The sequence below is a fragment of the Microtus oregoni genome, unplaced genomic scaffold, assembly GCF_018167655.1.
Source record: "Microtus oregoni isolate MIOR12 unplaced genomic scaffold, Mior012 000017F_ref0000208, whole genome shotgun sequence".
Lineage (NCBI taxonomy): Eukaryota > Metazoa > Chordata > Mammalia > Rodentia > Cricetidae > Microtus > Microtus oregoni.
The window spans coordinates 12,208,133-12,235,819 of NW_024543076.1; the positions used below are offsets into that span (position 1 = coordinate 12,208,133).

At 39.7% G+C, this 27,687-nt stretch overlaps 1 protein-coding gene across 1 annotated transcript in view; it reads left to right on the forward strand.

Annotated features, from left to right (window-relative positions):
- The window catches only part of Orc3 (origin recognition complex subunit 3), a 45,175-nt gene extending 20,113 nt beyond the window's left edge, over positions 1-25,062 (forward strand). The window contains exons 10-20 of the mRNA XM_041667452.1: positions 228-361; positions 960-1,023; positions 6,126-6,242; positions 7,082-7,161; positions 13,026-13,159; positions 15,476-15,552; positions 17,044-17,144; positions 20,186-20,327; positions 22,983-23,099; positions 23,965-24,044; positions 24,590-25,062. Of these exons, the coding sequence (XP_041523386.1) occupies positions 228-361; positions 960-1,023; positions 6,126-6,242; positions 7,082-7,161; positions 13,026-13,159; positions 15,476-15,552; positions 17,044-17,144; positions 20,186-20,327; positions 22,983-23,099; positions 23,965-24,044; positions 24,590-24,695 (1,152 nt within the window). The 3' untranslated portion in view covers positions 24,696-25,062. The remainder of the gene's footprint in view (positions 1-227; positions 362-959; positions 1,024-6,125; positions 6,243-7,081; positions 7,162-13,025; positions 13,160-15,475; positions 15,553-17,043; positions 17,145-20,185; positions 20,328-22,982; positions 23,100-23,964; positions 24,045-24,589) is intronic.
- Positions 25,063-27,687: the final 2,625 nt, after the last annotated feature.

Genomic DNA, 27,687 nt, shown 5'->3' on the forward strand with positions numbered 1-27,687 from the left:
TATAAGTCTGTTAGTGCCTTGAAGGCCAGAAGAAAGTGTCCAGTTCTCAGGAGCTGAAGTTACAAATGGTCACTGGCTCCTAGTTACTGGGAACCCAACCTCTTATCTCCAAGAGCAGCAAATGCTCTCCAACCATATATACGTTTGCTTTTAAAAGAGTTAAAATTAAGAAGGTAAAGGGCAAAATGTTTACTACCAAACTATAAAAAAAATATTATTTCTTTCAGCTTTCTCTACTAGAACATTTTTATTTGCAACCCCTGAGTGTTCTGTGCTGTGATCTCCCAGAAGCCAAGAAAAGAGTAAAATTTTTCTCAGTTAATCAATGTGAAAACATCCGGCACCTTCCATCATTTAGGAGGTAAAAAGATGAGTCTATATTTAATATATTTTATACTAGAGACTAGGATGAAATGAAAAATGCTAGCTTCTGTTGGCTTTGGACTGAGGAATGGAATGCTAGTTTATTGCAGTGTAGAACCATACTGCTTTTAGTAATGGAGGTTCTTTGTTGGATTTAAAATTTTAACATAAAAATATTTTTACTAGCCGGGCGGTGGTGGCGCACGCCTTTCATCCCAGCACTTGGGAGGCAGAGGCAGGTGGATCTCTGTGAGTTCGAGACCAGCCTGGTCTACAAGAGCTAGTTCCAGGACAGGCTCCAAAACCACAGAGAAACCCTGTCTCGAAAAAACCAAAAAAAAAAAAAATATTTTTACTAATATTTTACATAATTTGTAAGTTCTCTAGAGTTATCTTTTAGAAATGATATTATATCACCTTTATGATTTCAATAATTATCATTAAGGCAATTTTGAACTGTTATCTTGAATTTATTTTTGACCAGAAATATAAAAAATAGGGAAACCATTCTAGGTAGTTATTTTTCCAACATGCTATTCAAATATGCAAATTGCTTAATATTCCCCTTTTTCTGTATGGGATGACAAAAATTTTAGGTACGTGGAAAAACAAGCTTCAGAAAAGCAAGTTGCACTGTTGACCAATGAGACAGTTTTAAAGGTAGGAATGTGTGTGCCTTACTGCCTTTTTCTTCATGCAAAAGAATATGCATTCAAACGTTGATTAATTTTATAAAATAGACCTGTATATCTTAGTACTCGGAGGATGAGGTGCTGAGTCTTGATAATCAGCTAGCAGTGAGTACTATACATGACAAAATCAAGTTTAAACAACTCACAAAGAATCTTTCTTTATATCAGTAGAGATTTGCTGTATTGATTTTTTGTTGTTTTTTTTTTTCTTAGACTGTTTTAAATAAAAGCTTGTAGAAGCTAGGCAGCTTAACCATCTGCTGCTAAGGAGTTGGGGTTGTTTGTAGACAGAGACGGTGCTTTCGTTTCTCAGCCACCCAGGCACGAATACTCACACAGAAGCTGTATTAATTACAACACTGGCCAGAATATGTCTCAGGCATATTCCTAGTAAGTTCTGGCATTTTAAGTTAACCCATTTCTATTAATTAGCCCATGTATTGCCATGTGGCCGTGGTGTTATCTCATCTTCTCTCTTTTGCTTTCTTTCTTTCTTTCTTTCCTTTCTTTCTATTTAATTTTATTTTTTTAAAAGAGAAAACATTGTTTTTTCATTTTACATACCAATCCCAGTTCCAATTCCCTCCCCTCCTCCCATTCCCTCCACTTATCTCTCCCCTCCCCCTCACCTCCCCAGAGAGAGTAAGGCACTTTGCTTGGGGAAGATCCAAGGCCCTCCCTACTGTATCCAGGCTGAGCAAGGTATCCATCCAAAGAGTTCCCAAAAAGCCAATATAAGCAACAGGGATAAATCCTGGTGTCACTGCCAGTGGCCCCACAGTCTGCCCCAGCCATACAACTGACACCCACATTCAGAGGGACTAGTTTGGACCTATGCTGTTTCCTTTCCTGTCCAAATGGAGTTGCTGAGCTCCCATTAGCTCAGATGAACTGTTTCAGTGGGTGAACCCATCATGATCTTGCTTTGCTCGGATTTCCCACCTGGCTTTACTCTGCTAAGCCATCGATAAAAACAGCTTTTTTCATTAACTTAATAAAAGCAATATATATATACATACACACACACACACACACACACACACACACAGAAGGACATCCGCTATTAGTTGACTTCATTTTATTATATAGTGATAATGCCAGGAAAGAAGTGATATTGTTGCAAGTCTATTAGTTGTGTGTGTGTGTGTGTGTGTGTGTGTGTGTGTGTGTGTGTGTGTGTAATCCAGATTAAAAACAACAGCAACAGCAATAACATGCAAGTAAGACCCATTTTGGAGCAGGAAGGGACCATTGGGGAGATGAATATGATTAAAGGTGAATATAAATATGACAATAAGTGTTAAGGTGACATTCTAAAGCAAATCATTGTGTATGTTGGTGTATACTGGTGCTATAGTTTAGGTTTCTATCGCTTTGATTAGGCACCATTACTAAAAGCATCTTGGGGAGGGAAGGGCTTTATGTGCTTATGCATCCACATCACAGTTCATAATGGAAAAAAAGCAGTCAGGAAGCTAGAGGCAGGAGCTGATGTCGAGGTGATGGAGGAGTGCTGCTTACTGGCTTGCTCAGCCTGACTTTTTTAGAACCCAGAACTGTCTGCTGAGCTGTGGCACTACACATTGTGTGCTGTGCCCTCCCACATCAGTGACATTAAGAAAACGCACTGTAGGCTGGCCCACAGGTCAGTATGATGGCACACTTTCTCAATTGTGGGTTCCTCTTTCAAAATGACTCTGTCCTGTTTTGAGATCGACATAGAATCTGTCAAAGGAAATTTTTTATCTCGGAGATAAATAATATGGTATATAATTTCGAAGGCAACTGTAATTTCAGGCAAGGCCAGCCTTGGCCCATTAATCTTTAGACTACTTCTACTCTTTCATACAGCTACGGTTACTAGTTTCTTATCTGTCACTCTAGAACTAGAGTCCACATGTGACAGTAATTATGTCTACTGGCGAACTCTTCTTTCTTGAAGACAAACGACGTTCCTCAGCATGTGGATTTTGCACTTAATTTTGTACATCATTCTATGTTGCTGCTAAAGCGCGTGCCATGGTGTCCTGTTGAATAAATGACCCTGTTTTCTTTAGTAACGTTCTTACTGGTAGTGTTTAGAGACCTCGCATGTCTCATTAGCTTTACATTACCGTGCTTGTCTAGGAAGAAAGCTATTAGAAAACTGGCCATCAACTGAAAATGAGCTCAAAGAAGCCTAACTTTTAAGTGTGAATTTTACTGACTGTAAATTCTAACAAAAGATATTAGATCCTACGGGGAGGGCATATGTTCTGTGGAATCGTAAAACTAATTTGTCTATATTATAAAATCTTCTTTGGACTTTAGATGTAATAATTTCACTTCATGGTGCTTTTTTATTTGAAAATTCTTAAAATAAAGTTTTTTATTCTTTTGAGATTTGTTTTACTTTATGTATGAATGCTCTATCTGCATGTACACCTGCACACCAGAAGATGGCAACAGATCCCACTGTAGATGACTGTAAGTCACCATGTGTTTGCTGGGAATTGAACTCGGAACCTCTGGAAGAGCAGGTGGTGCTCTTAACCACTGAGCCATCTCTCCAGCCCCATGAAATTTTAATGTTAAAAAAATCTCCAAAATATGTTGACGATAGCGTCTATTAAATATTTCTTTCATTTAAAAAATGTGTTTATTTTTTGAGATAGGCTGGCATCAAATTATGTCTGTAACTGAATAATCTCTATAACCCTTTCAGTGCAGTATAGGAAGTTCTTGGAGCCAATGCAGGTGATTTCACTAGAAGAAATGTCAGAACCAGTGAGACTAAGTAGTTTAAGATTAGTATCAACTCTCTGCTGAGTCAACTGTTGCTAGGTACATTTCTTGCTCGTACATTCATGGCGTGTTATCGCAAGTCAGGAATACTTGTCATGGTACCCTCGACTCACTGACATAAAGAAGAGCCTGTCGAGGCTAGTACAGAAATGGCATGATATTTATCTGTTGCAGGAACTGTATATTTCCTAGGCATTTATTTGTGTCTTATTCTTGTTTCACTACCTTCTGTTTGTTATTTTCTTTGCTGTATTCATTTTATTTCGCACTGTATATTTTGTCCTTCAAGGACCTGTTTTCTCAAGACTTCATATACTTAGAAATATGAAGAAGTGCATATGGTTTGTACTCTTAAGTTATAGGCTACTTACTAAAGTCATATAAAAGATGTCTATGTAAATAATTAGTATGCTGGTATTTCTAATTTAGAGTAAAAGTATCTGTGAATATTTTAATCTTTTCCCAAAATCACAGTCTAAAATCACAGAAGGCAGAGGTAGGCGGATCTCTGTGAGTTCGAGACCAGCCTGGTCTACAAGAGCTAGTTCCAGGAGAGGCACCAAATCTATACAGAGAAACCCTGTCTCAAAAAAAAAAAAAATACTAATTTAAGCTTCAGTTTTCTTATATAGAAAATGAAATAATAATTCCTATTGTGATTTCTGCTTAGCTTATTCAGCAGGTAAAGATGAGATGAAAAATATAACAAAGCTTTTATAATTGCAGATCACATTATGACTTACATATTTTTCACTAGTATAAAATTTGATCTCAGTTTTAAGTGCATAGCTTTATGTATTCTGTGTATCATATTATGTACAAACTTTATATGACAATATGTAATATTAAGTTATTTAGTTAAATAGACATATTTCCTCTCCAGAGAAGGTTTAGTCAGGGCTTTTCTGTGTAGCCCTGGCTGTCTTGGAACTCTCTGTAGACCAGACTATCCTCAAACTCACAGAGATCCTCCTGCCTCTGCCTCCCAAGTGCTGGGTTTAAGTGCAGGTGTGCCTGACTTTATAATCAAATTTCTGACTTCCCTTCTGTTGAGTGGACCGTAAGTCCAATTAGTGTATTTCCCACAAGATATAAGTGCCAATATTGCAGCGTTGGGGATATATTGCTGTGCCAATGGTTTGCAGCTTCTCCAGCGAGGTAGACTTTTTTTTTTTTTAATATGCATTGGTGTCATGCCTGCAGGTATATCCATGTGAGGGAGCTGGATCAGCTAGAATGAAGTTACAGACAGTTGTGAGCTGCCATGTGGGTACTGGGAATCAAAGCCAGGTCTTCTGGAAGAGCAGCCAGTGCTCTTAACCTCTAAGCCATCTCTTCAGTTCTGTGAGGTAGAACTGTTCATAACCTTTCTCCATTGGCAACTTCCAACACACTGAAAGCTAACCCTCAGGAAGAAGGGTTGCAGCTCAGGACCACCGTAATTTCTCCTAATCCAGTGATTGAATGATATGTTGTCTTCAGTAATCATCTTCACTTCAACTTCTTCAACTCATGTCACTGCAGAAGCAGCCATCCTGCAGCTCAAAGGGCAAACTGGGAGCTGTTGAATGAGTGTGCCCATGTGCACAACTATATGCTTTGGCCTTTTTCTTCTCTTCTTTCTTTTTTTTTCTTTTTTTTTCTCTTCTTTCTTTTGGCTTGATGCAAGAATTTTTTTCTTTTTTCTTTTTCTTTTTCTTTTTTTTCTTTTGGTTTTTTGAAACAGGGTTTCTCTGTAGCTTTGGAGTCTGTCCTGGAACTAGCTCTTGTAGACCAGGCTGGCCTCGAGCTCACAGAGATCCACCTGCCTCTGCCTCCCGAGTGCTGGGATTAAAGGTGTGCACCATTACTGCCCGGCCTGATGCAAGATTTTAAAGAGTCTGGCTTATTTATTACACTCCTCTTTCCCTCACTCTTCTAGAATAAGGTCCTGTTATGGTTGGATTATAAGCAGTGAGTGGTCTGCACTGTATTTGCTTATGGACCACAGGGATGTCACAGATAAAATTCACAAAGGAGCACTCAGTTGAACTGTTGGCCAGAACTACGGCAGTATGCTGTTTCAGTGACGCTGAGGAGAGCTGTGGCGCTTCCTTGCTTAATAGTGGCAGACAGAAGATAAAAACGCTCTACTATAAGTGTGTAATTGGTGGAGTGGATTTCAGGATAGACGCTAAATTACATCAGAATACAGTTCTGATGTGTGGTACTAAAAGTATGTATTGATAAATGTTTAAATTTTATTTTACTGCCTTGCATATTAGTAGTGTACTCTTGTTTTTTCAGGAGGAAACTCAATTATTACTGGAAAATTTGCATGTTTATCATATGAATTACTTCCTCGTTTTGAGATGTCTTCATAATTTTACCTCTTGTCTTCCCAAGTACCCACTGGGCCGGCAGGTATAAAATTTCTTCATTTGGAGTCAACAACGTAGGAATAATAGTACTTTCTTGTTTTGATTTCTCTAACACTCAGGCAAATGGAGCCAATTCTTATGCTAAGAACACAATCTATTCCAGCTTATTACATTACTCATAATAGAAATTGTTTTTTTTTTGTTTGTTTCTTTAGTTTTGTTTTTTTTCCTGAAAGTCATAGCTAGAAATAGCCATGTGGATTCCAGTGGCTCGTCTCCTCTGCATTTGGGCTGTAGCATGTAACCTTGCTAACACAACCCTAGCACTTCGTTTGTCGTGTGCACAGGGAGAGTTAGTTTGAGAGGTAGAATCTGTTTAAAATTTATCTAATAATAATAATTTAGTGGTTAACCTTGCATTTTACCAAGAATTAAAACACAGTACTCTGCTCAGTTGACCTTGTATTATACCCCAAACTTATGAACTATGTGGCGAATGCATGTGAATAGAATATTTAATTTTTAGATCTTTAGTTAAGAGTTTAAGAGATCAAATAGAGGAATGACCTGTGGGAATTTCTGCTAACTTAGCTATTAAATCTTCAATCAGCCATTTATTCCAACTTTAATGATATATAAGTGACTGGTGTCAGCCACTCCCAGTACAATTTTATTTGACTTTTATATTTTTGTAGTGTCTGATCCAATATATGCCAAGAAGTCTCTTGTAATTTAGTGAAATATATACTAAGAAGTCTCTTACAATTTAGTAAAAAATTTTTATTAATATCATATTTTGTTTGCTATGTATATTTTGCCTAGCTTAATATACAACTTAGTGGGTAAATTTTATTCCTCATTAATCCTATCTTTCATTTATAGATCAGGGAGCTATATTGCACATGTCTGGATGATAATGTGTGGGATTCCGAGGAATACACTTCAGCCTTGCAGCTGCTGAGGTAATCTTTTGGTTTTGTTCCTTTTTTGTCTGCAGCAGGCCTGCCAGTAAGTAACACCTTCCTCCAGAATTCTGTCTGCCCAAAAGTTTCCTACATGGCCTGTTGTACCTAAGAATATTTGAAAGCCTTTTGAATCTATGTGTGGTTTCTGGTGGTACTAATGTAATTAATGCAGCAGCCTTCTATTTCTCACTTCCTTATGTGTCTTCTGGAGTCTGTGCTTCCAGAGCTTCTGAGCCCCAACAGCGTTGAACAGTTTACCAGCTTAATGTGCTTTACACTTGGACATGAACTGGCTCATTATAAACCGTTAAATCTATTGGTTTGGTGCCAAATATAACCAAAATTGGTTAGCAGTAAAGATTTCATTTTTTAGAGCCCTACTCTTCTTTAATCTTTTTAATTTGGCTAGTTAGTGCATAACCAGCTTTGAGATCTTTTGTTTACCTTTAACACTTGAATGTATTTAATTTTGAACATTTATTTATTTAATTTATTTTCATTTTTCAAGACAGGGTTTCTCTGTGTAACTTTGATACATGTTTTGACACTAGCTCTTGTAGACCAGGCTGGCCTCAAACTCACAGAGATCAGCCTGCCTCTGCCTCCTGAGTGCTGTGATCAAAGGCGTGCGCCATCACCGCCCGGCTGCACATTCATTTATTTATTTATTTATTTATTTATTTTGATTTTTCGAGACAGGGTTTCTCCGTAGTTTTTTTTTTTTTTTTGGTTCCTGTCCTGGAACTAGCTTTTGTAGACCAGGCTGGCCTCGAACTCACCGAGATCCTCCTGCCTCTGCCTCCCGAGTGCTGAGATTAAAGGCGTGTGCCACCCCTGCCTGGCTTGCACATTTATTTTTTATACTGACATTTTCTTTTCAGAGTCTTGGACCCAATCTTTTGTGATATAGGATCACAACTGATCTTAGCTGCTTTGGAACCAACTAGAAACAATGAAGGGAGTTTAGGGCTCACACTAACTTTGGAATACAGGGACGCAAAGCATTCATTACTTTAGACAGATAGATCAGCTTCTCCTGGTAGAAGGAGACCATGCCAGTCATGGGGTCAAGGGTTGGCATTATGAAGTTTTAGGGATTGGAATTTGGAAGACATTAATTAAATGAACAAGGACAGAACACAAACAGTCATATCCAGTGTAGGCTACAATGTCTCAGAAACAGTTTGTTGAATTTTGAAAGAGGCAGTTCTGAATACCTATTTAAGGAGAATAGGGAGTTCAATAAAGGCTTTGCTTGATTGGCATAGGTACCTATCCGAAGTTTATCTATGGGACATCTTTTTCAGAGAAAGTGTAAGTACTCAGTTGATTTACTCCTTCAGTGGGTCTCTCTTGCTTCTCATTTTGAGTATCTCCTGGAAAATAGGGTTTTTAATATTGGACAAGTCAAGTCAGTAACTTCTGGAATTTGACATACATGATAAAACTGGCAAAATTGTTTAATATGTTGTATTTAAGACTATCTTTTTTTTTTTCTTTTAAAGTCAGCAGTCTCGCCGGGCGATGGTGGCGCACGCCTTTAATCCCAGCACTCGGAGGCAGAGGCAGGCGGATCTCTGTGAGTTCGAGACCAGCCTGGTCTACAGAGCTAGTTCCAGGACAGGCTCCAAAACCACAGAGAAACCCTGTCTCGAAAAACAAACAAACAAAAAAAAGAAAAGAAAAAGGAAAAAAACAATAAAGTCAGCAGTCTCCTTTAGTTTTTTCTGTAGGAATGGATCATGGTCATGTAGCTCCATGCTGACCACGTAGCCCCCTCTGGAGCCATATGGGAAGGACTTGTCCACCTGCACTGATTAGTCTCCCTTTGGGGTGTATGCTGGCTAGAGCCCAATCTTTGGAGATTTCGTGGCCACTAATCAAGATGACAGATGACTTACTAAAGAAGTCCTGTCATCCCGTAGTTGCCGGCTGACATTTAAGAGCAAGGACCACAATATAAGCTGTTCTTTTTGACCCTCTTAACCTTGTTGAATAGGCCTCCAAGGTTTGGGTGCTGAACCCCAAAGGAAGGTCTTGCCAGTGTTATAATTTTCACTTTCCAAACAGTTTTAAGTAAATCTTGATTTTCTTATGACTCGGTTTCCACAAGTGATTAAAACCTAACAAAGTTAGGGACTTGAGAGGTCTTGAAGAGATCTTGAATTCAGATTCTATGGTGTTTGAAAGCCCACTGGTGAGCTAGCCTAGCAAAAACCTCAGGTTTCTGGTTCAGAAACAGATAAAGAGATGAGTTTGTATTTTCATTTTTTATTAAAAATGTGGGGCTTTTTTTGTTGTTATTGTTAGTGAAAGGAGTTCACCCTTAAACTCATTTACAGTGAGGCTTGCTTCTGATCATCTAAACTGGTTTTATGCAGGTTACCCATGGTCTGTCTGTTCTCTAAACTTCACTGTCTGTTCTTACTTAATGGCTTTTAAGACTTCTGTGTTTGCCCCTTCCTCGGTGAGTGCTCCTTCCAAGCTTCTCCAGCGCTTTCCCAGTCTATTGGGATCCACAGAACATATCTCTAGAGTTGCCATACATGAAACTGAAACCCTGATTCAGCCCCTGAAACCTACCATCTTATTTATCCCTCTGAGTGTCCAACCAAAAGAAAACTTCATTTTCCTCATTTCACACATATTCCTTTTGGATGTCAGAATATCTTTTGAAAATATGACTAGCAATTTTCTATTTTTGTCTTTTGTTTGTAAGACCATTAGTTCTCTTCATTTCACGCAGAGTAAAAGATTTAGTTTGTACAGTGATCTCTCTGTTCCCAGCTCTATTGCTTCTTTGTGACTGCATCTCCATAGCATTGTCTCCATGGCCTTACCTTTGCCATACATGCCCTATGTACCCACTTTTGCAGCTTAATGATTTATGTACCACAAAAGCACTTCTCTAATATTACTATAACTTACTCCCCATCATCCTATATATATTTTATCACTTGACCAATTTAAAATGGAAACCCATTTGTCTGCTGTGGTCTTTATTAACTTTTGCATGTAGTTCAGAGTGGTGCATGGGTGTCCTAACATTGACAGTGTTTTGAGCTGCAGTGTGTGTGATCAGTCAGAACATGCATGGTGCTGGAGCTACAGTGTGTGTGATCAGTCAGAACATGCCTGGTGCTGGAGCTACAGTGTGTGTGATCAGTCAGAACATGCATGGTGCTGGAGCTACAGTGTGTGTGATCAGTCAGAACATGCATGGTGCTGGAGCTGCAGTGTGTGTGATCAGTCAGAACATGCATGGTGCTGGAGCTGCAGTGTGTGTGATCAGTCAGAACATGCCTGGTGCTGGAGCTGCAGTGTGTGTGATCAGTCAGAACATGCCTGGTGCTGGAGCTGCAGTGTGTGTGATCAGTCAGAACATGCATGGTGCTGGAGCTACAGTGTGTGTGATCAGTCAGAACATGCCTGGTGCTGGAGCTGCAGTGTGTGTGATCAGTCAGAACATGCATGGTGCTGGAGCTACAGTGTGTGTGATCAGTCAGAACATGCATGGTGCTGGAGCTGCAGTGTGTGTGATCAGTCAGAACATGCATGGTGCTGGAGCTGCAGTGTGTGTGATCAGTCAGAACATGCATGGTGCTGGAACTGCAGTGTGTGTGTGATCAGTCAGAACATGCATGGTGCTGGAGCTACAGTGTGTGTGATCAGTCAGAACATGCATGGTGCTGGAGCTGCAGTGTGTGTGATCAGTCAGAACATGCATGGTGCTGGAGCTGCAGTGTGTGTGATCAGTCAGAACATGCCTGGTGCTGGAGCTGCAGTGTGTGTGATCAGTCAGAACATGCCTGGTGCTGGAGGTGCAGTGTGTGTGATCAGTCAGAACATGCATGGTGCTGGAGCTACAGAGTGTGTGATCAGTCAGAACATGCATGGTGCTGGAGCTACAGTGTGTGTGATCAGTCAGAACATGCATGGTGCTGAAGCTACAGTGTGTGTGATCAGTCAGAACATGCATGGTGCTGGAGCTACAGTGTGTGTGATCAGTCAGAACATGCCTGGTGCTGGAGCTGCAGTGTGTGTGATCAGTCAGAACATGCCTGGTGCTGGAGCTGCAGTGTGTGTGATCAGTCAGAACATGCCTGGTGCTGGAGCTGCAGTGTGTGTGATCAGTCAGAACATGCATGGTGCTGGAGCTGCAGTGTGTGTGATCAGTCAGAACATGCCTGGTGCTGGAGCTGCAGTGTGTGTGATCAGTCAGAACATGCATGGTGCTGGCTCTGGTGATGCGAGCTTGAAATGTCAGCCTGGAGCAGATAAGGAGGAATTTTTATTCATTCTGTCCCCTCTAAGTTCAAAATTCAGCTTTGTCAGTGACCAGTTTTGGGGCATTGAACAAGTTACTTAAATTCTCTGTGCCTCCATTTCCTTGTATCTAATATGGGAATAATAATAGTATCTCACAGAGTATTGTTTCGTGACATGATACACGTGTGTAAGTTGGCATTAGCCTGTATGTTGTCCCACTTCATCATTTCAAATATTCTGCATTTGGGAATGTGTTTAATTTAATCAGAAATTTAATTACTTGATATATATTTAGGTTGTTCCTAATTCTTACAAACATTATTACAAACATTAGTGACAAGCATGTGTGTATATACATTTGTGTAATTATTTCCACAAAATGAATACATGGATGTAGACTTTCTGAAAGTAAACTATAAAGTTGATTTGCCCGGGGCATGTGGTGCTAACAGTGTGTCTGCTTCTTCACAAATGGTTTTGTTTGGCTTTAGCATCCTTTTTTTTTTTAATGTATACAATATTCTGTCTGTGTGTATGCCTGCAGGCCAGAAAAGGGCACCAGACCTCATTACAGATGGTTGTGAGCCACCATGTGGTTGCTGGGAATTGAACTCAGGACCTTTGGAAGAGCAGACAATGCTCTTAACCACTGAGCCATCTCTCCAGCCCTGGCTTTAGCATCTTTGCTTCTTCTGGGATGAGCTGTTTCTTTTTTTTTTTTTTTTTTTTTTTTTTTTTTTTTTTTTTGGTTTTTCAAGACAGGGTTTCTCTGTGGTTTTGGAGCCTATCCTGGAACTAGCTCTTGTAGACTGGGCTGGTCTCGAACTCACAGAGATCCACCTGCCTCTGCTTCCCAAGTGCTGGGATTAAAGGCGTGTGCCACCACCGCCCAGCTGAGCTGTTTCTTTCCTGTTCCCAAAGCATACATTTTTCCTCTCTTAGAATAGACTTGTGTATAAAATGGGAAGTGGTGCTCTCTGACACCTGGCATAGCTTCCCTAGTGATTTGAAATGCTATCTGTGATATATACTTAACTTCCATGTATTCCTTGATCTCTTTTTGAATGTTTTTCCTTTTCTGTTGGCATATTATTACTATCTAAATCAGTGCCACCATCTGATTTTACCCATTGTAGCTTAGACATTTTGATATACTAATTCTTTACTATATACATTCAAAGTTCATTATGTACTGTTTGTTTTCTAAGTTTCTGGAACCCATGACTTCTATTTTCTGCTCAAGTATTGTAGGCTTCATTTATTTCCTGAGCCTCCACCCAGAAGGGAATGTTTCAGTTTGGAGGTTGCCACATAACACAGTGAAGTGTTGTTCCCATTTACAGATAAGGATACCAAGGACCAGATATAAGTAAGGAGCTTGTTCTTACAGAATCAGAACCAGGTTATAAACACAAACCTCTGGCTACTCCCTCAGCTAAGCATATTGTTATAACTCTATACTTCTAAATGTAACATTGAACAAAGTCTCTCTTTTTTATTTCATCTCTGAACAAAAACATTTCATACGTAGAAAAGGTTTTGGGTGTGCTAATGTTTTAGTTCTGTCAGATCTGCCACTGATTGTTTTGTAGAATGCTGGCAAAGGACGAACTGGTGAGCGTGCTTGAGAAGTGTTGTGAGGTTTTGAGTTCCTCTGCTGAAAAGCAGCTTGGCAGCACAACACAAAAAGTAAAGGATTTCCTGACCCAGTTTCAGAACCTTGATGGTAAGTAAGTGTAAAATGCTGCCCATTCTTGCTGGCATGACAGTTTTGAACCAGAATGCCATTGAAACTCTTCAAGCTCAGCCAGCAGGCAAGGCTCAGAATGTCACATCTCAGCAACCACAAATAGGCAAAGTGCTTCTCCTCTAGATTTGTTTAAACAACGCAGAAAATTAAATGGAAGAACATTTTTGTTCTTGAGATGAAATTGGGTGGACATACCTGGAGACAATTGATTCTTCAGCTAGACCATTTTATACTCTTTCCTGATCTAGTGGGTATTGGGATGGGGCCAAGGAAAGAGGCTTGATTGATACAGAGGCAACAGAATTAGATATGGCATCTCAAAAATACTTTGTTTGCAGTTTGAATCCCTTCTGTCTTTATTTGTCTTTAAACTCCTTTTTATGAGAAGTTCCCTTTTCTAAGGAAACTTTTTTGTGGGAATCTTTCCTGTATCTTTTATGCAGGCTGGTCTCTGATGAGAACTCAATTATAAAAGATCAAAGTGGTTTGGTACAAACAGGCAGGATGAGCAATTCTACAAAGGTGCTAAGAAGACTTCCCTCCAAAATATGTGTGGTGATCTTTTAACACCTTAACAATGACCTGAAACACTTTACAAAAGTAAAAATTTTAGAAATTGAGATCATTTTAGATATTAGAAACTGAAATCTAGGAAGAAAAAGTAAGCTGTTTGATATTTCACAGCTATCTAATATGTACCTAGACTTTAACCCAGCTTTCTTGACCTCCAGGTCAGTGTGTGTGTGCGAGCGTGCGTGAGAGAGATCAGTTCACAATTGTAGTTTCACCAATGAGAAGCCACTATTAAGAATATAAGTATCGCCAAAAGTATAGAATATAAAATAAATTGGACTCAGAAATTCTCTAAGAAGAAACTGATATCATGATACTGTAATAATTTTTTTTTCAAAACTCCAGCTCTCATTATTTTTTTAATGAGTTATTTAACTTTGTGTTCATTGGTGTGAAGGTGTCAGATCTCATGGAACTGCATTTTCCGACAGTTGTGAGCTGCCATGTGGCTGCTGGGAATTGAACCCGGGTCCTCTGGAAGACCAGTCAGTGCTCTTAACCGCTGAGCCATCTCTCCAGCCCCTACTGTAATAATTTTAATTAGACTTTGTGTGAGATGAATTAGTGAACAGATCCATTGTTACACTAGCACTGAAGGATCACAGCTTCTGAAACGAAAGATTGAAGATTAAAATGATTGACAACAGTATAAAAAATAAAGTGTTTTTTGAGTTAAAGCAAAACCACCCTCCTGGTGATTTGTCTATTTCTCAGTTTTTAAAAGTCAATTCTTAATAATAAAATACACTCAACATTTCTCACAGGAAGAAATATTTGGTTTTTTTAAACCTCTGGTTTCTATACACTAATGGCATATTATAATTGGGATTTAAATGGGGTGAGGACATTAAATCAGGCTGAGTGTTACAATCACTTTTAAGGTTCTGCTACAAGTTAATAAAATGAAAAAAAAAGAATTTAGCTAGTAGTTATCTTAACCTTAGCCTTTTTAAAATCATGGATTATCTTCTGATTCTTTAAGAATGTGTGTGTGCGGGGCTGGAGAGATGGCTCAGAGGTTAAAGAGCACTGGCTGCTCTTCCAGAGGTCCTGAGTTCAATTCCCAGCAACCACATGGTGGCTCACAACCCTCTGTAATGAGATCTGGCGCCCTCTTCTGTGGTGCAGGCAGACATGGAGGCACAATGTTGTATACATAATAAATAAATAAATCTTAAAAAAAAAAAGAATGTGTGTGTGCGTGTGTGTTTAAACTGAATTCTTCAGCCATACATGAAGCAGATCATTGCCCAGTGTCAGGTTACCAAGTCAGCATGTCATCCCCTGCAGAAGCATAGTTACACATTTTATCAGTTATCGAACTGATTTTACTACAGCTTTTACATTACCTTCCTCTTGCTGAACAGGAATGAATATTAAATTGCAAGGCTGAGACTAGGTTTGTCAGAATGTAGCTTTCAATGTTTACAGTCTAGGGAGGTCAAAGAGACATAGTTTCAAGTTTGATTTTTTTTTTAAGATATTTATGCAGGCTTTTACTTTGTTAGTTCAAAACACACTCAGAATTCAGTAGCTAGTAGTTGAAGACCTTATTGACATCTCCTCTGTGTACTATGTAGTGCTTTTAGTTTTGGAGTGAATGTCATTTGTCTGATAGAATCTTGTTCATGTTAAAAAGAAAAGTGTAACTTTTACTTCCATTGAATTAGTGTAAATGTTTGTTCCCTCTATTGTATATTGGTTTTGTATTCAAAACAGATAGCAAAGAGGAAGAGGATGCTTGTGGATCCCAGCCAAAGGGGCTGCAGAAAACAGACCTCTATCACCTTCAAAAGGTTAGGTATCTTTCTTTTCCTTCCAGCTGCTTTAGGAGTGGTGTGTTGTTCCAACTAGTCTAGACCAGCTCTGCCAGAATGTCTCCACTTTCATTTTTTTACATCACAACCAGTAACTTTGCAACTGATAAAGGAAACATATTGATGTCATATAAACTGCAAGATGGGGTTGATTTTCTGTGCCTACTGAAGAATTAGAAGGTAGAGAAGGAGTATTACAGGAAATCTTGAGGAACCATCATACAATACCAGGGAAATTGAGGTCCTGTTTTGGGGTCCTTTCTCTTATTAATGAATAAAAAAATTAGCAGTGGTCCAGAGGACAAAAATAGGAAAATAAGCAGGCAGCCACAAGGCAGGAAGGGTGGCTTTGGAGAATATGGAAGGGTAAGGAAGTTAAAAAGTATGCATAGGCTCTGGCCAGCATGCAAAAGAAAAAGGAATAAGTATGTCCGATGCAATACTCAGAAAGACAGGCCCAGCCAAACGGCAGGGAGGTTCTTTAGTGACTAGATGTTAGGAATGCTGCAAAGGAAACCACATTATCTTAATGGAAATGAACCAGCCTCACTAGGAGTGCCACTCAGCCTGGACCTTGACCTGTGTGAGAAGACAGGCGAAGTCTCCACCTAGAGGCAGATTCCATTGTGTCCTGTCGTACTGTTTGTCTCACTATCATCCTAGATTGTACATGCACACAGTCTACTAGGTAATATAGAAACCATTCCTGAAGCCTCAAGGAAGAAAGCAATATTAACTGTAAGGAAAAAGTAGGTCTATATATGGTTTACAAAAAGAACATGTAGATATAATGTACTTACTTTTTTGATCCAAGAGTTGGGAGAACCTAAGGCCAATTTTCTTCACACACACACATACACACATACACACACCCCTACCTATGATGCAGGAACCAAACCCAGGATGTCTCCATCAGCTAGAACCCTACCACTGAACTACAATCTGTTTTTTTCTTTTTGGATTACCATTCAAAAACAAAACTGAGCCACAGTCTGTTGTTGTTCTCAGATGATGCACTTTCAGCCCTCGGTTGCCAAATGAAGACCCTTCTTTGTACCATACTACTAAGTTATAAATGTAGCACAGAATTTCAGTCTGGGTAAAAACTAAATCCAGAGACTCTGTTGTTAATGTGACCCAAAGCTGTGGTGGCAATGGATGGTGTTTTGTTCCTTCTCTTCTGGCATGCTCCCTCATGCTCGTAAATGAACTAACACTTTCTAAATAGTGAGCTCTCTTGTAATCCGGAGCAGTGCAGTAAACTGCTCTCTTCTTTCCTTGCTGTATGTTTAAAGCAGAACATGTAGAGGGCAGAGTCTTAACAGAAAATAAAACACATTTTGATCTGGTTCTTTGTACTCTGCATAAGGGCATCTTTACTTGAGTGACAGCTCTCTCTGAAAGTGTTTCTCTCCTAAACTCACCAAAAATAGCATGTTTGTTTACCCACTCCCCACTGTGGCCCTGTAGTCCTTATTGGAAATGAAGGAATTAAGGAGAACAACTAAGAAGCAAACCAAGTTTGAAATGCTCAGAGAAAATGTTGTGAACTTCATCGACAACCTGGTGAGGTGAGTCTGAGGCTCTCAAGACCTAAAAGTAACCCTGTTTTCCCAAATAACACTAGTAACTAGCTGCCCAATCCAGGATGTTTCTTCCATCTAAGTAGAGTTAACACTTTTTATTGACCTTCTGTCCTTGTTGAGTTATTTAATCAAATGGTTTGGTTAATTTTTTACTGTTAGTCAGGAAGAAAGCAGGTTTAAACTTCATTTAGCCCATTAGGCTGGTGAGGAAAAATGGGAAGTTTCAAAGTATTTCTCCTGTTTTGCATTGTACTTTTATCATTTTTCTGCCTATTTAAGTAGTAAATGCTGGATCTGGACTAAGCCAAGAAACAGACATTGTATACTAGCCATGTTACTGCTTTGTTCTTAATATTTTATCAGGTCAACTAAATATCAGCACCAAATGTACATTGAAGTGTCTGACGAGTAACTATCAAAGTCTCCTAGTTTGTTTTGTGATTTTTCCTGGGAAGACCATTTTGTGTATTTCCCAAAGGACAGTGTTATGTGTGTACATGAAATTATCCATCCAAGTGACCTTTTGGAAACCTGGACCATGTTATAGATTTTAAAGTAGGACGTGTACCAAGGAAAATGACTTAGGCAGTCAAAAGTAGAGCAGAATGTGGTGGTTTGTGCCTGTAACCCAGCATTTGAGGCTCTCCAACCACCCAGCCAGTCTTCTGACATCTTGCCTTTTAAATCTGACTCTTCAACCTTTTACCAGCTGCTGAAATAATGAGAATGATTGAAATTGGTTGTGAAATCACAAAGTTTCCCACACAAAGATTAAGATTGTAGTCTGTTAAAGCTAAAAGCGGAAGGGGAAGAAGGAAGTGCAAGGAAACAGAAGAGAAAGAGGGCAAGTAAGCTAAGAGAGAGGCTGCTTGTGCCACGCGGCCCTGCTCTGCCGGAAACCCTTTCCATTATTTTCCACAAGACCTGGAGTACAGATATTGGACAGAGCTTTGAGGTCTGGAGAAAAGATATTTAAAATGAAATACAAGCAGACTGGTAATTCAAAATCTATGTTGCTTTACAAGCGCACTGTGGATAAGGACCAGCATCTGAGCGCAGCATGAGAAGGGTCAGGAACTCTTGAGGTAGAAGGAGGTGGTGGTGAGGAATGATTTGCATGGCCAGTGCCCTCTTCCCTTCCTCTCCTCTTTGGTCACAGAGAGCAGCAGAACAGAATAAGTGCATGGAGGTAAAGGGCTAGGGCAGTAAGAGGAGGAAGGACAGCAGCAATGTCTTTGGATACACAGCCAGTAATGTGACTAACACGCAATAAGCATAGGACTCTAAGACTCATAGGAGCTGTTTTGATCCAGGTTAGAACCTACTGTTCTGCCATTGCACTTTGTATGCCAAAGCTTCTGCCTAGCAGGCTTCCCTGCAGCCTCCAGACTGTGGCAGTCACGGCACTGCTTCTGCCCAGCAGGCTTCCCTGCAGCCTCCAGACTGTGGCAGTCACGGCACTGCTTCTGCCCAGCAGGCTTCCCTGCAGAACCCAGACTGTGGCAGTCACGGCACTGCTTCTGCCCAGCAGGCTTCCCTGCAGAACCCAGACTGTGGCAGTCACGGCACTGTCACTGACTCAGCACAGATTAAAAGTAAATTTGTCGTCTAGCTCATCAGCAAAAGATAAAGTTAGAAGTTATGCTCAGCTTTGTAATAATTGAATTTTATTAGTGAACAATTTGTTTTTTAAAGACTTTAAAACTAAAGTTTAGCCTTAGAGGGTTTTTTCTTTTTTTCTGTGTGGTGTGTGTGTGTGTGTATGCCAGAGGGCATCAGGTGTCCACTGAGACAGCATCTGTCACTGAACCTGAATTTAGATGTCAGTCCTGCAGCATTGGGGTTACATGTGCACCCGGCCACAGCTGGCTTTTTAGAATTGGTACTTGGAATTCAGGTTCAGGTTCACATTTGTAACGCAGTTGCTTTTATTCAATGAGCCATCTCTTTAGCCCCGATTTAGCTACTTTTTTAAAAAAATTAAAAAGCTCCTGGACATCATTCCATGAAAAATATCAACTGTTTTTTTTTCCTGATAATAAAGATTTCCTAAACTCAGTACTGTTTACCACTTTCCCAAAGCCTAGAATGCTTGCTATGGTAAAAATGTTGATATGTTTTATGAATAACTTAGGAAATTCAGTAATACTTCAAGAAATTATCCATTAGAGATTTTAAGCATAAATATAACAAATGTTCAAATGTTTGACTAAACGTTTAACTTAGAACTGAAACAAATAGTTTCTCCTTAGGAGTATTATATTGGAGTTCTCTGGAGGAACCGAACTGATAGAATGTATGTATGTACATGTATGTACATGAGTATACAGAGTATTTATTAGAGTGCCTTACAGGCTGCATGATCCTGATGGAAAGTCCCAAGAATCCAATCCAATGGTTGTTCAGCCCACAAGGCTGATGTCTCAGCTCTAGCCTTCATTATGTCAGAGCCCTGAAGAGGTAGACGCTAATAACCAGTGAAGGAATGCCTCATCAAAAGGATGTATGAACTTCCAATGAGAACGAGGGCAAGCAGGCAAAAAGCCGAAGTTCTTGCTGGGCAGTGGTGGCGCACGCCTTTAATCCCAGCACTCGGGAGGCAGAGGCAGGTGGATCTCTGAGTTTGAGGCCAGCCTGGTCTACAAGAGCTAGTTCCAGGACAGGAACCAAAGCTACAGAGAAAAATCCTGTCTCAAAAAAACAAAACAAAAAAGATGAAGTTCTCTTCCACTCCCTTCTTATGGACTGCCTTAAGGTGTGGGCTAGATTAAACATGGGTTTTCCTACCTCAAATGATCCAAAAGAAAAATGCCTCATGGGAGCACACAGCTACTTGCATTTTACATTTAAGATCCCAGATGTAATGAAGTAGACCACCATGAGCAGCCAAAAAAAATACAGAGTAAGTTTGTAAAGTAGTATTGAAGTATAAGTTTTGGTCTTTGGTTTGTGGATTTCACTGTTTAAGTAACATAGAGGCTTGACAGAACCGTTGAATTGAAAATAACCCTATACATATGTTTCAGAGTTTACCTTCTGCCTCCTGAGAGCCAGCCTTTGCATGAGGTAGTATACTTCAGTGCTGCCCACACGCTCCGCGAGCACTTAAATGCTGCTCCACGAATTGCCCTCCACACCGCACTCAACAATCCTTATTATTATCTTAAGGTAAGAAGGAAACTTGATTCTCCCACAGTTAAGCTCAAGTCCCAGATATCAGCACCACAAAAATATTCAAAGTTTGCAGTTCTGCTGTAATGAAAGTTAGCAGCTCTGGGTTCTGCACTCACATTTTCTTAAGGAAAAAAATAGATTCTTAGATTTAGGTGAACTGACTCCCAAAAGTCGTCCTCTGACCTACACACATGCCCCCCCCCACACACAAAAATTTTTAAACAAATCATAGGCATAAAGCTTTACAATATAATGCCTTACTCTTGTGAAAAATGATTCCTTTGTAGGTAGGTAACAGTTTGTCAGTGAACAGGTGATAAGACCTAATGAACGTGTGTAAAATTACAAATGCTTACTTAAAATGAGAATTTTTAAATTTTTTATTTATATATTTTTTATGTACTCTGCATGCACACCTACAGGCCAGAAAGGGGCATCAGATCCTAATACAGATGGTTGTAGCCACCATGTGGGTGCTGGGAATTGAACTCAGGATCATTGGAAGAGCAGCCAGTGCCCTTAACCTCTGGGCCATCTCTCCAGCCCCCTTAAATGGAAAAATTACACCGGGATTTCATCTTGGGTTTTTAAACCTAAGAGGCATCTACTCTGAGAGCAGCTGTAGGGCTTTGCTGCAGAAACTCCTCAGGCGTACAATGGCAGACACAGCTGCCTAAAACTTAGAACATTACTAATTCATTTCAAATGTTGAAAGCTACCTTTCTTATGACAGTTAAATAAACTTTTTTTTTTTTTTGGTAGATGATAAGGTTTTTCGTAGATGGATAGGGTTGTTGTACCTGCATGGTCATGTGTGCGCAGGAAGAGCTAGAAGTCTGCCTTTCACAAAAGATGTTTTAGAAGGCACTCTAAGTCCGGAGTGGTAGCACTGCATAGGCTCAGGCAAAAGGATCAAGTTCAGCGCCAGCTTTAACTTAGTGAGACTTGGAAAAAAGTCATGTGGGCAGCCACACAGCTCAGTGGATAAAGGGCCTAAAGTGATTACCTAGTAATAAACCTAGAACCTGAGTTTCATCCCAAAGCCATGTAAAGGTGGATCCCACAAAGTTGTCCTCTGAGCTCCACATGTACTACACATAGCACATGCATCCTCATACATCCCCACAACCTCCTCAAACATATACACATAATAATTTTTAACTAAAAACATGTCCCATAAAAATATCCCAAACTATGGCCGGCTCGTGGCAAAGTGTGAATGTGACGTATGGGAAGACAATACAGAGTAGGAAGTTAAACGGCAGTGGTTTTCAATGGCAGTGGTCATCAGGAGCTTGATAGATTCATATTTAAAGACTTGTTCTAATTATGTGTGTGTGTGTGTATGAGCTCGTGTTAGCCCAGTGCCCACAAGAGGCCCTGGAGCTTAAATTAGGTGTTGTGAGCTGCCTGAAGGAGGACCTATAGCAGCAGGTGCTCTCACCCTGAGCCTACTCTCCATTCTTGGTAATTTCATATTTAAATAACAGGCTGGTTAGATGGTTCAGTTAGTAGGCAAAAGCCTGATTAAACTCACTCTGAAACTCAAACTAGAGGGAAGGAAGCCTAACACCCGCAAATTAGTCTCCCGCCCCCACCCCCCACTAAATGAATTAATTTTTTAGGAATAACAAAAGTTTTAATGTATAAATTAAAAATTAAAATGTTTAGTGGCAGAGTTACAGAAAAAACTGATGTAATTTTAGATGCATTTTGTGTATGGGATTTGTTTCTTAATAAAAACATGGATTTCAAATAGGTTAAAGCCAATACTGAGTTTAGGGCTCACTGGTCGATTGCCTACAGCTCTTTTCTGGTGCCCTCTCTTGGTCTTTGCAGGTGCTTGTACTTAAGGACATCTGCTCACATAGACATATTCATACACATAAACAAAAATAAATCTGTAACTGGGTTATGATGGCTGGCCCAAGCTATATGTTTCCAAAAACTAAAAAAGATAGTACAGTGTTGGGAGCAAAGTCTTTTTCTTTGAGAGATAACTTTTTACTTTCCTATTAATGAGATGTTTTTACTAATGCCACATGATGATTGCTAGAATTGAGTTTAAACAGTTGGAAGGAGCATTTGATTGGGTAACCATTCCCAGAGACTTCTGAACTAATTACAGCAAACTGAAATGTGTTTTGATAGTCTCAACAAATAATAATGTATAATTAAGATTTAGGGGAAAAAAAAACCTTGCTGAATACTACTGAAGTATGAAGAAAGGAAACTAAAAGATTCTACTTTCTGATTTACTAAATTTAGGAATGTTTTAGTTTGGGTAGACCCATGACAACAGCAACTGTTACAAAGCACACATTTAATCGTGGTGGCGGCTTACAGTGTCAGGTTAAGTTCATCATCATGGCAGCGAGCATGCTGACATACAGGCAGGCATGGTGCTGGAGCTGAGACTCCTTACATCTTCATAGGCAGGCAAGAGGAGTGACAGCCTTGCAAGGGAAGCTTGGGGAAAGAAACCTCAAAGCCCACCCCTACAGTGACACACTTCCTCCTACAAGGCCACACCTCCTAACAGTATCTTTGGTGGGCCATTTTCTTTCAAACCACCTCAGGAAGAAGTTCAGCTAATCATTTCGCTTTTAATCATTTCTAAAAAGTTCGCTTTTAATCTGCTGTTTTTAGAATGAAGCATTGAAAAGTGAGGAAGGCTGCATTCCAAATACTGCCCCCGATATCTGCATAGCATACAAACTGCACCTGGAGTGTAGCCGGCTTATTAACCTGATCGACTGGTCAGAGGTAGGTCACAGAGAGAACGTGATAGTTCTTCAACCGCTTCAGGCAAGGTTCTTACAACTTTTCAAATTGTTTTGATTTCAACTTTTATTTTTTCATTTTTGTTTGGGAAACAAATTGTTACACTTCAGAAGTTCCTTAGGAAGTAGCATCTTAGCAGTCTGTATTCACAAGCTTTGTTCTTATCCTGCATTCTTTAAAAGCAAAAAAAAGACTCCAGTCAGTCTGTGCACTCCACAGAATACAGGGTGTAATGAGTACCCTTCGTACAACAGGAGAAATTCCAGTCAGGAAGAACATTTCAGGAAATGCCCTCAAGGTAAAGGACAAGTGCTGCTATCCCGAGAAGAGTAGTAAAGAGATTTTAACTCAACATTAAAGGATGTGCTGAATTAGCTCTTACCAAGAAAAATATGCATCTTCCTGGAATAAGACTGAAAGAAGAGGAGACAACGGCTTTCTTTGCTTTTTATTTATTTATTTTTTTAATTTTTTTTGGTATTTTGAGACTGGGTTTCTCTCTGTAGCTTTTGTGCCTGTCCTTTAACTAGCTGTTGTAGACCAGGCTGGCCTCGAACTCAGAGATCCACCTGCCAAGCCTCCCGAGTACTGGGATTAAAGGTGTGCGCCACCCTGCCCAGCTGCTTTTTAAATTTTTAACTAGCTGTTTTTTTTTTTTTTTTTTGCTGTTCTGCGTTAGTTCTCTAAAACTAGCATATAAAGAGCCAGTGTTATATTAGTATGGTTTTGGGAATCTGAAGTCTGACATGAAAAAGATGTGCCAGTTATCTACAGTAGCAGTACTAATGCCTGATTAGTACAGAAAAGATGCCTAGCAACAAATTTTCTTTTCTTGTGTACTCAAAAGGCTTTTGCAACAGTTGTGACAGCTGCTGAAAAAATGGATGCAAATTCTACAAGCTCAGAAGAAATGAATGAAATAATCCAGTATCCTTTTAAAACCAGGCCTATGGTGTCTTAGTAAAAGTTTTTTAAGTTTCTTTTTTCTTGGGCCTGAGAGTCCAGGTCAGTGATACAGCATGTTCTTAATTAAACACAGGGAGGGCCTAGAATCCAAGCCCCAGCACAAAAAGTACACAAACAAAAAAGCCACATCTAGTAATTCATAGATGTATCCTTCTCAACCATACCATTCTACAACCACCTACATTTCCAAGTGTCCTGAATTAATCTGAGATCAAACCTAGAATTCAACTTATATCCAGTCTGTAAATACATCTTTAGAAGATTGGGAAAGAGTCAGTTCTTATATAATGCTGGGATTGCTATAGGTGTGCACCATCCCACACAGCTCCATCTGAGCTTTATTAGCAGTGTATTCTAACTGCATTTAAATTTTCCAATAGGATTATTTAAAGTTTAGGGAATATTATTTTAACTACCTATTTCAATTACCAGTTAGTTACTGTTTTAACTTTGAAATTTTAGCCTTCTTGTGAAAAAAACTAATTTTCCTTAGCTAGAGTCTCCAGTGCTCGATTTATTAGAGCTGTTTCTGAACTAGAGCTTTTGGGCTTTATAAAACCTACAAAACAGAAGACTGACCATGTAGCAAGGCTGACATGGGGAGGCTGCTAAAAAGCAAATAAGTGAAGACAGGTGTTCCACATCTGACACGCTATCAGAAGAAACTACTGCTGAGCTGAGTTTAACCAAAAAGTGCACTGCTAACCTGAAATCAGTGCATCGAAACGTCTTTGGAGTACTTCAAATCTGATCAACAAATGCATAAATGACCAAAAGCTTTTACACAATGTAACTATACTTGCTACAGTTATTACTAAATTCTAAACAAAGAGTTGAGTGTATAGTGTATAAATGACATACTTTCTTATCCAGAGTAAGTTACTTACACTTGGTCAGCAGTACTCATGCCTTTCTCCAGATACTTTCACTCCTCACACTATGCGTATTGTATAAAATAAAAAACAGGTGTTTTTCTTGCTGTTTGGCTTTATATTTAATGTCAAAATATTCACATGAACAGTCGAAGATACCCACAGCACAGCTAGTAAAGGCCTTCACAAAGTGCACCCAAGCTGACAAAACTCAGAAATATAAAGACCCGGATAAAATATCAGGATCTCTTTCATGCAAAGAACTTAAGGATTGGACACCTAAAGCTTACTTAATGTTCACCCCCCCCCACCCCCACCCCCCCAAGAATTTAGAGACGGATGCCAAAATTGCCTTACAGGTGATCCAGAGAGCCCATGTTCAGGAAAACAAAAAAACAAACAAACAAAAAAACTCTTTAAAAAGCCTTCACACACTCGGGAGGGAGAGGCAGGCGGATCTCTGTGAGTTCGAGGCCAGCCTGGTCTACAAGAGCTAGTGCCAGGACAGGCTTTAAAGCTACAGAGAAACCCTGTCTCGAAAAACTGAAAAAAAAAATAAAATAAAATAAAAAGCCTTCACAGCCGGGTGGTGCTGGCGCATGCTGTCAGTTCCAGCACTTGGGAGGCAGAGGCAGACAGGATCTCTGTGAGTTCAAGGACAACCTGGCCTACAAGAGCTAGTTTCAGAACAGGCTCCAAAAACCTGGAGTTAGAGTCAGCTGTTGATCCCCCCAGATGTGGGTGCTGGGAACTAAACTCAGGCCTGCTCTGAGAGCAAAATTCATTTTAATCCCTCAACACAGATGTACGTATCCCAGATAAAACTGAGAAACTGATGCCCCAGGCTGGCTTCACTGTTGGGTAACCCAGGCCTGCTTGCCTGCCTCAAACTTATGATCTCCCCCAAGTGCTGAGATTATAAAGAAAGGCTTTTACCATTATGCCTAGATCAGAAAATGTTTCTTTAAACAATACAACATTTTATGCATGTAAAATACAGAGGCTGGTCTTAACACCGTTAACACTGGCAGATTTTTATCTTGCCAAGGCACATGTTCTTTTCTTTTCCTAGGTATTCACCTACATTTGTACATGCCATATGCATGCTGATTTTCTCTGCCATCTAAGATTAAGAGCAGCACAACAGGAACTGTTCTCATAATATCAAAAATACTTGTCATACTAAACCATTAAAATGATGTGTTATAATTACTTGACATCCTCGAAAATTCAGCCCTTAGTTGAGGAAAACTGAAACCTCAACTAGCTTAGAAGTAGGGCATTCATTCTGATTATTTCTCTTTTGTTTTCATGAAATACTAATCTGAAATCTTAAATTACTTTGTTAAAGAAATATCAAGCATGTGCTGTGTATCTGTTCCTTCCGAGATACTTCATAAATCAAAGAGCCTTGTCTTCCTCCTACTTTAGCCAAGTGGTAGAAAACAATGGGGTAAGAAGTAGGCTTGCATTGTACTCTTAAAGAATGGTCAGAGCAAATCTCACTTGAGCAAAACTACAAAGAGTTAAAAAAAAAAAAAAACACCCTACCCTCCCGACCCATGAAAGTGCTGAGTGCACTCACTAGGAAGGAGAGCAAAAATAACAAATGTCCTAAGGTGGGAGTGGACATCCAGAACGGGTGAGGTGGCTCAAGCAACAGCAAGTGAATAAGAAGGGCAGGGGTATGGGTCATAGCTCGACAGGTTTATTTTCTTAGGTAGGAAACAACCTAAGCAAAAGACATACACCTGTAAGTGGTCAGTACCTTAAGAGGAGTGATGAAGGAAAGCAGTAACCTGATAGTTGACCACTGAGATTTCCCACAAGGCAAATCTTAGACTAGGGGCCACAGGAGAGACAGTGACACTACAGTGGATGTACATGACAAGCCTTAGATCCTTTCTGCTTAAAAACAGCATGGCTCTATCGGGGCCTGCTGTGGTTCCGTTAAGGACCAGAGGACCATGTGTGAGGCTTAGTCCCTAGGATGACAGGTGGAATGTCTAGGAAGTAAGTAAGGCCTAAAGGAAACTTCTCATGACCCCAAGGAAAATGTAGAATCCAACTGCCAGTCATTTCACTCTCTCGCTCCCTGGCTGATGAGCGAGTGGTTTAGGTCTACACTGCCCTCAGCCATATGCTGCTGCCTCATCGTAGACCAAAGAAACAAGGATAACCAACCACTGAAACCTTCAATGCTGAAATAAACTTCCTGAGGATTTCATTATAGTTACAGAAGGCTTAACTTACTAAAAGAAACATTATGAGCTTGGCTTTGGATATAAATTAGGGGATATCCTGTTAGGCATTTAAGTGAAATGCCACCCAGTGAGGTGGTAAATCTTGTAATCGAGATCAGGTCACCAAAATCAATATCGAAAAAAGAGGCAAGGAACTCAAACTCTATAGCTTTGAGGTTTATGCTTATTTATAGTTAAAATTTCAGGAAAACAGTAAAAGTTAATATAAGAACAGCCGGTAAAGAAGTTGAAGAAATATCTTGGTGTTTTAAGCTCAAATGTTATCCATTGATTGGATTTAATACCAGATGACCTAACCGGGTGTTCAAACTGGACAGCAACAGGGGAGAAGCCATTCACTATTACTTTATAACGTTGAACCCATAGCATCACCTTATATTCTTACACAAAGGTTTACCCTAAGCACTACAAGTTCACTAGTTAAGAATACTTGCTTTTCTTCTTAAGGATCAGAGTTTGGTTTATACC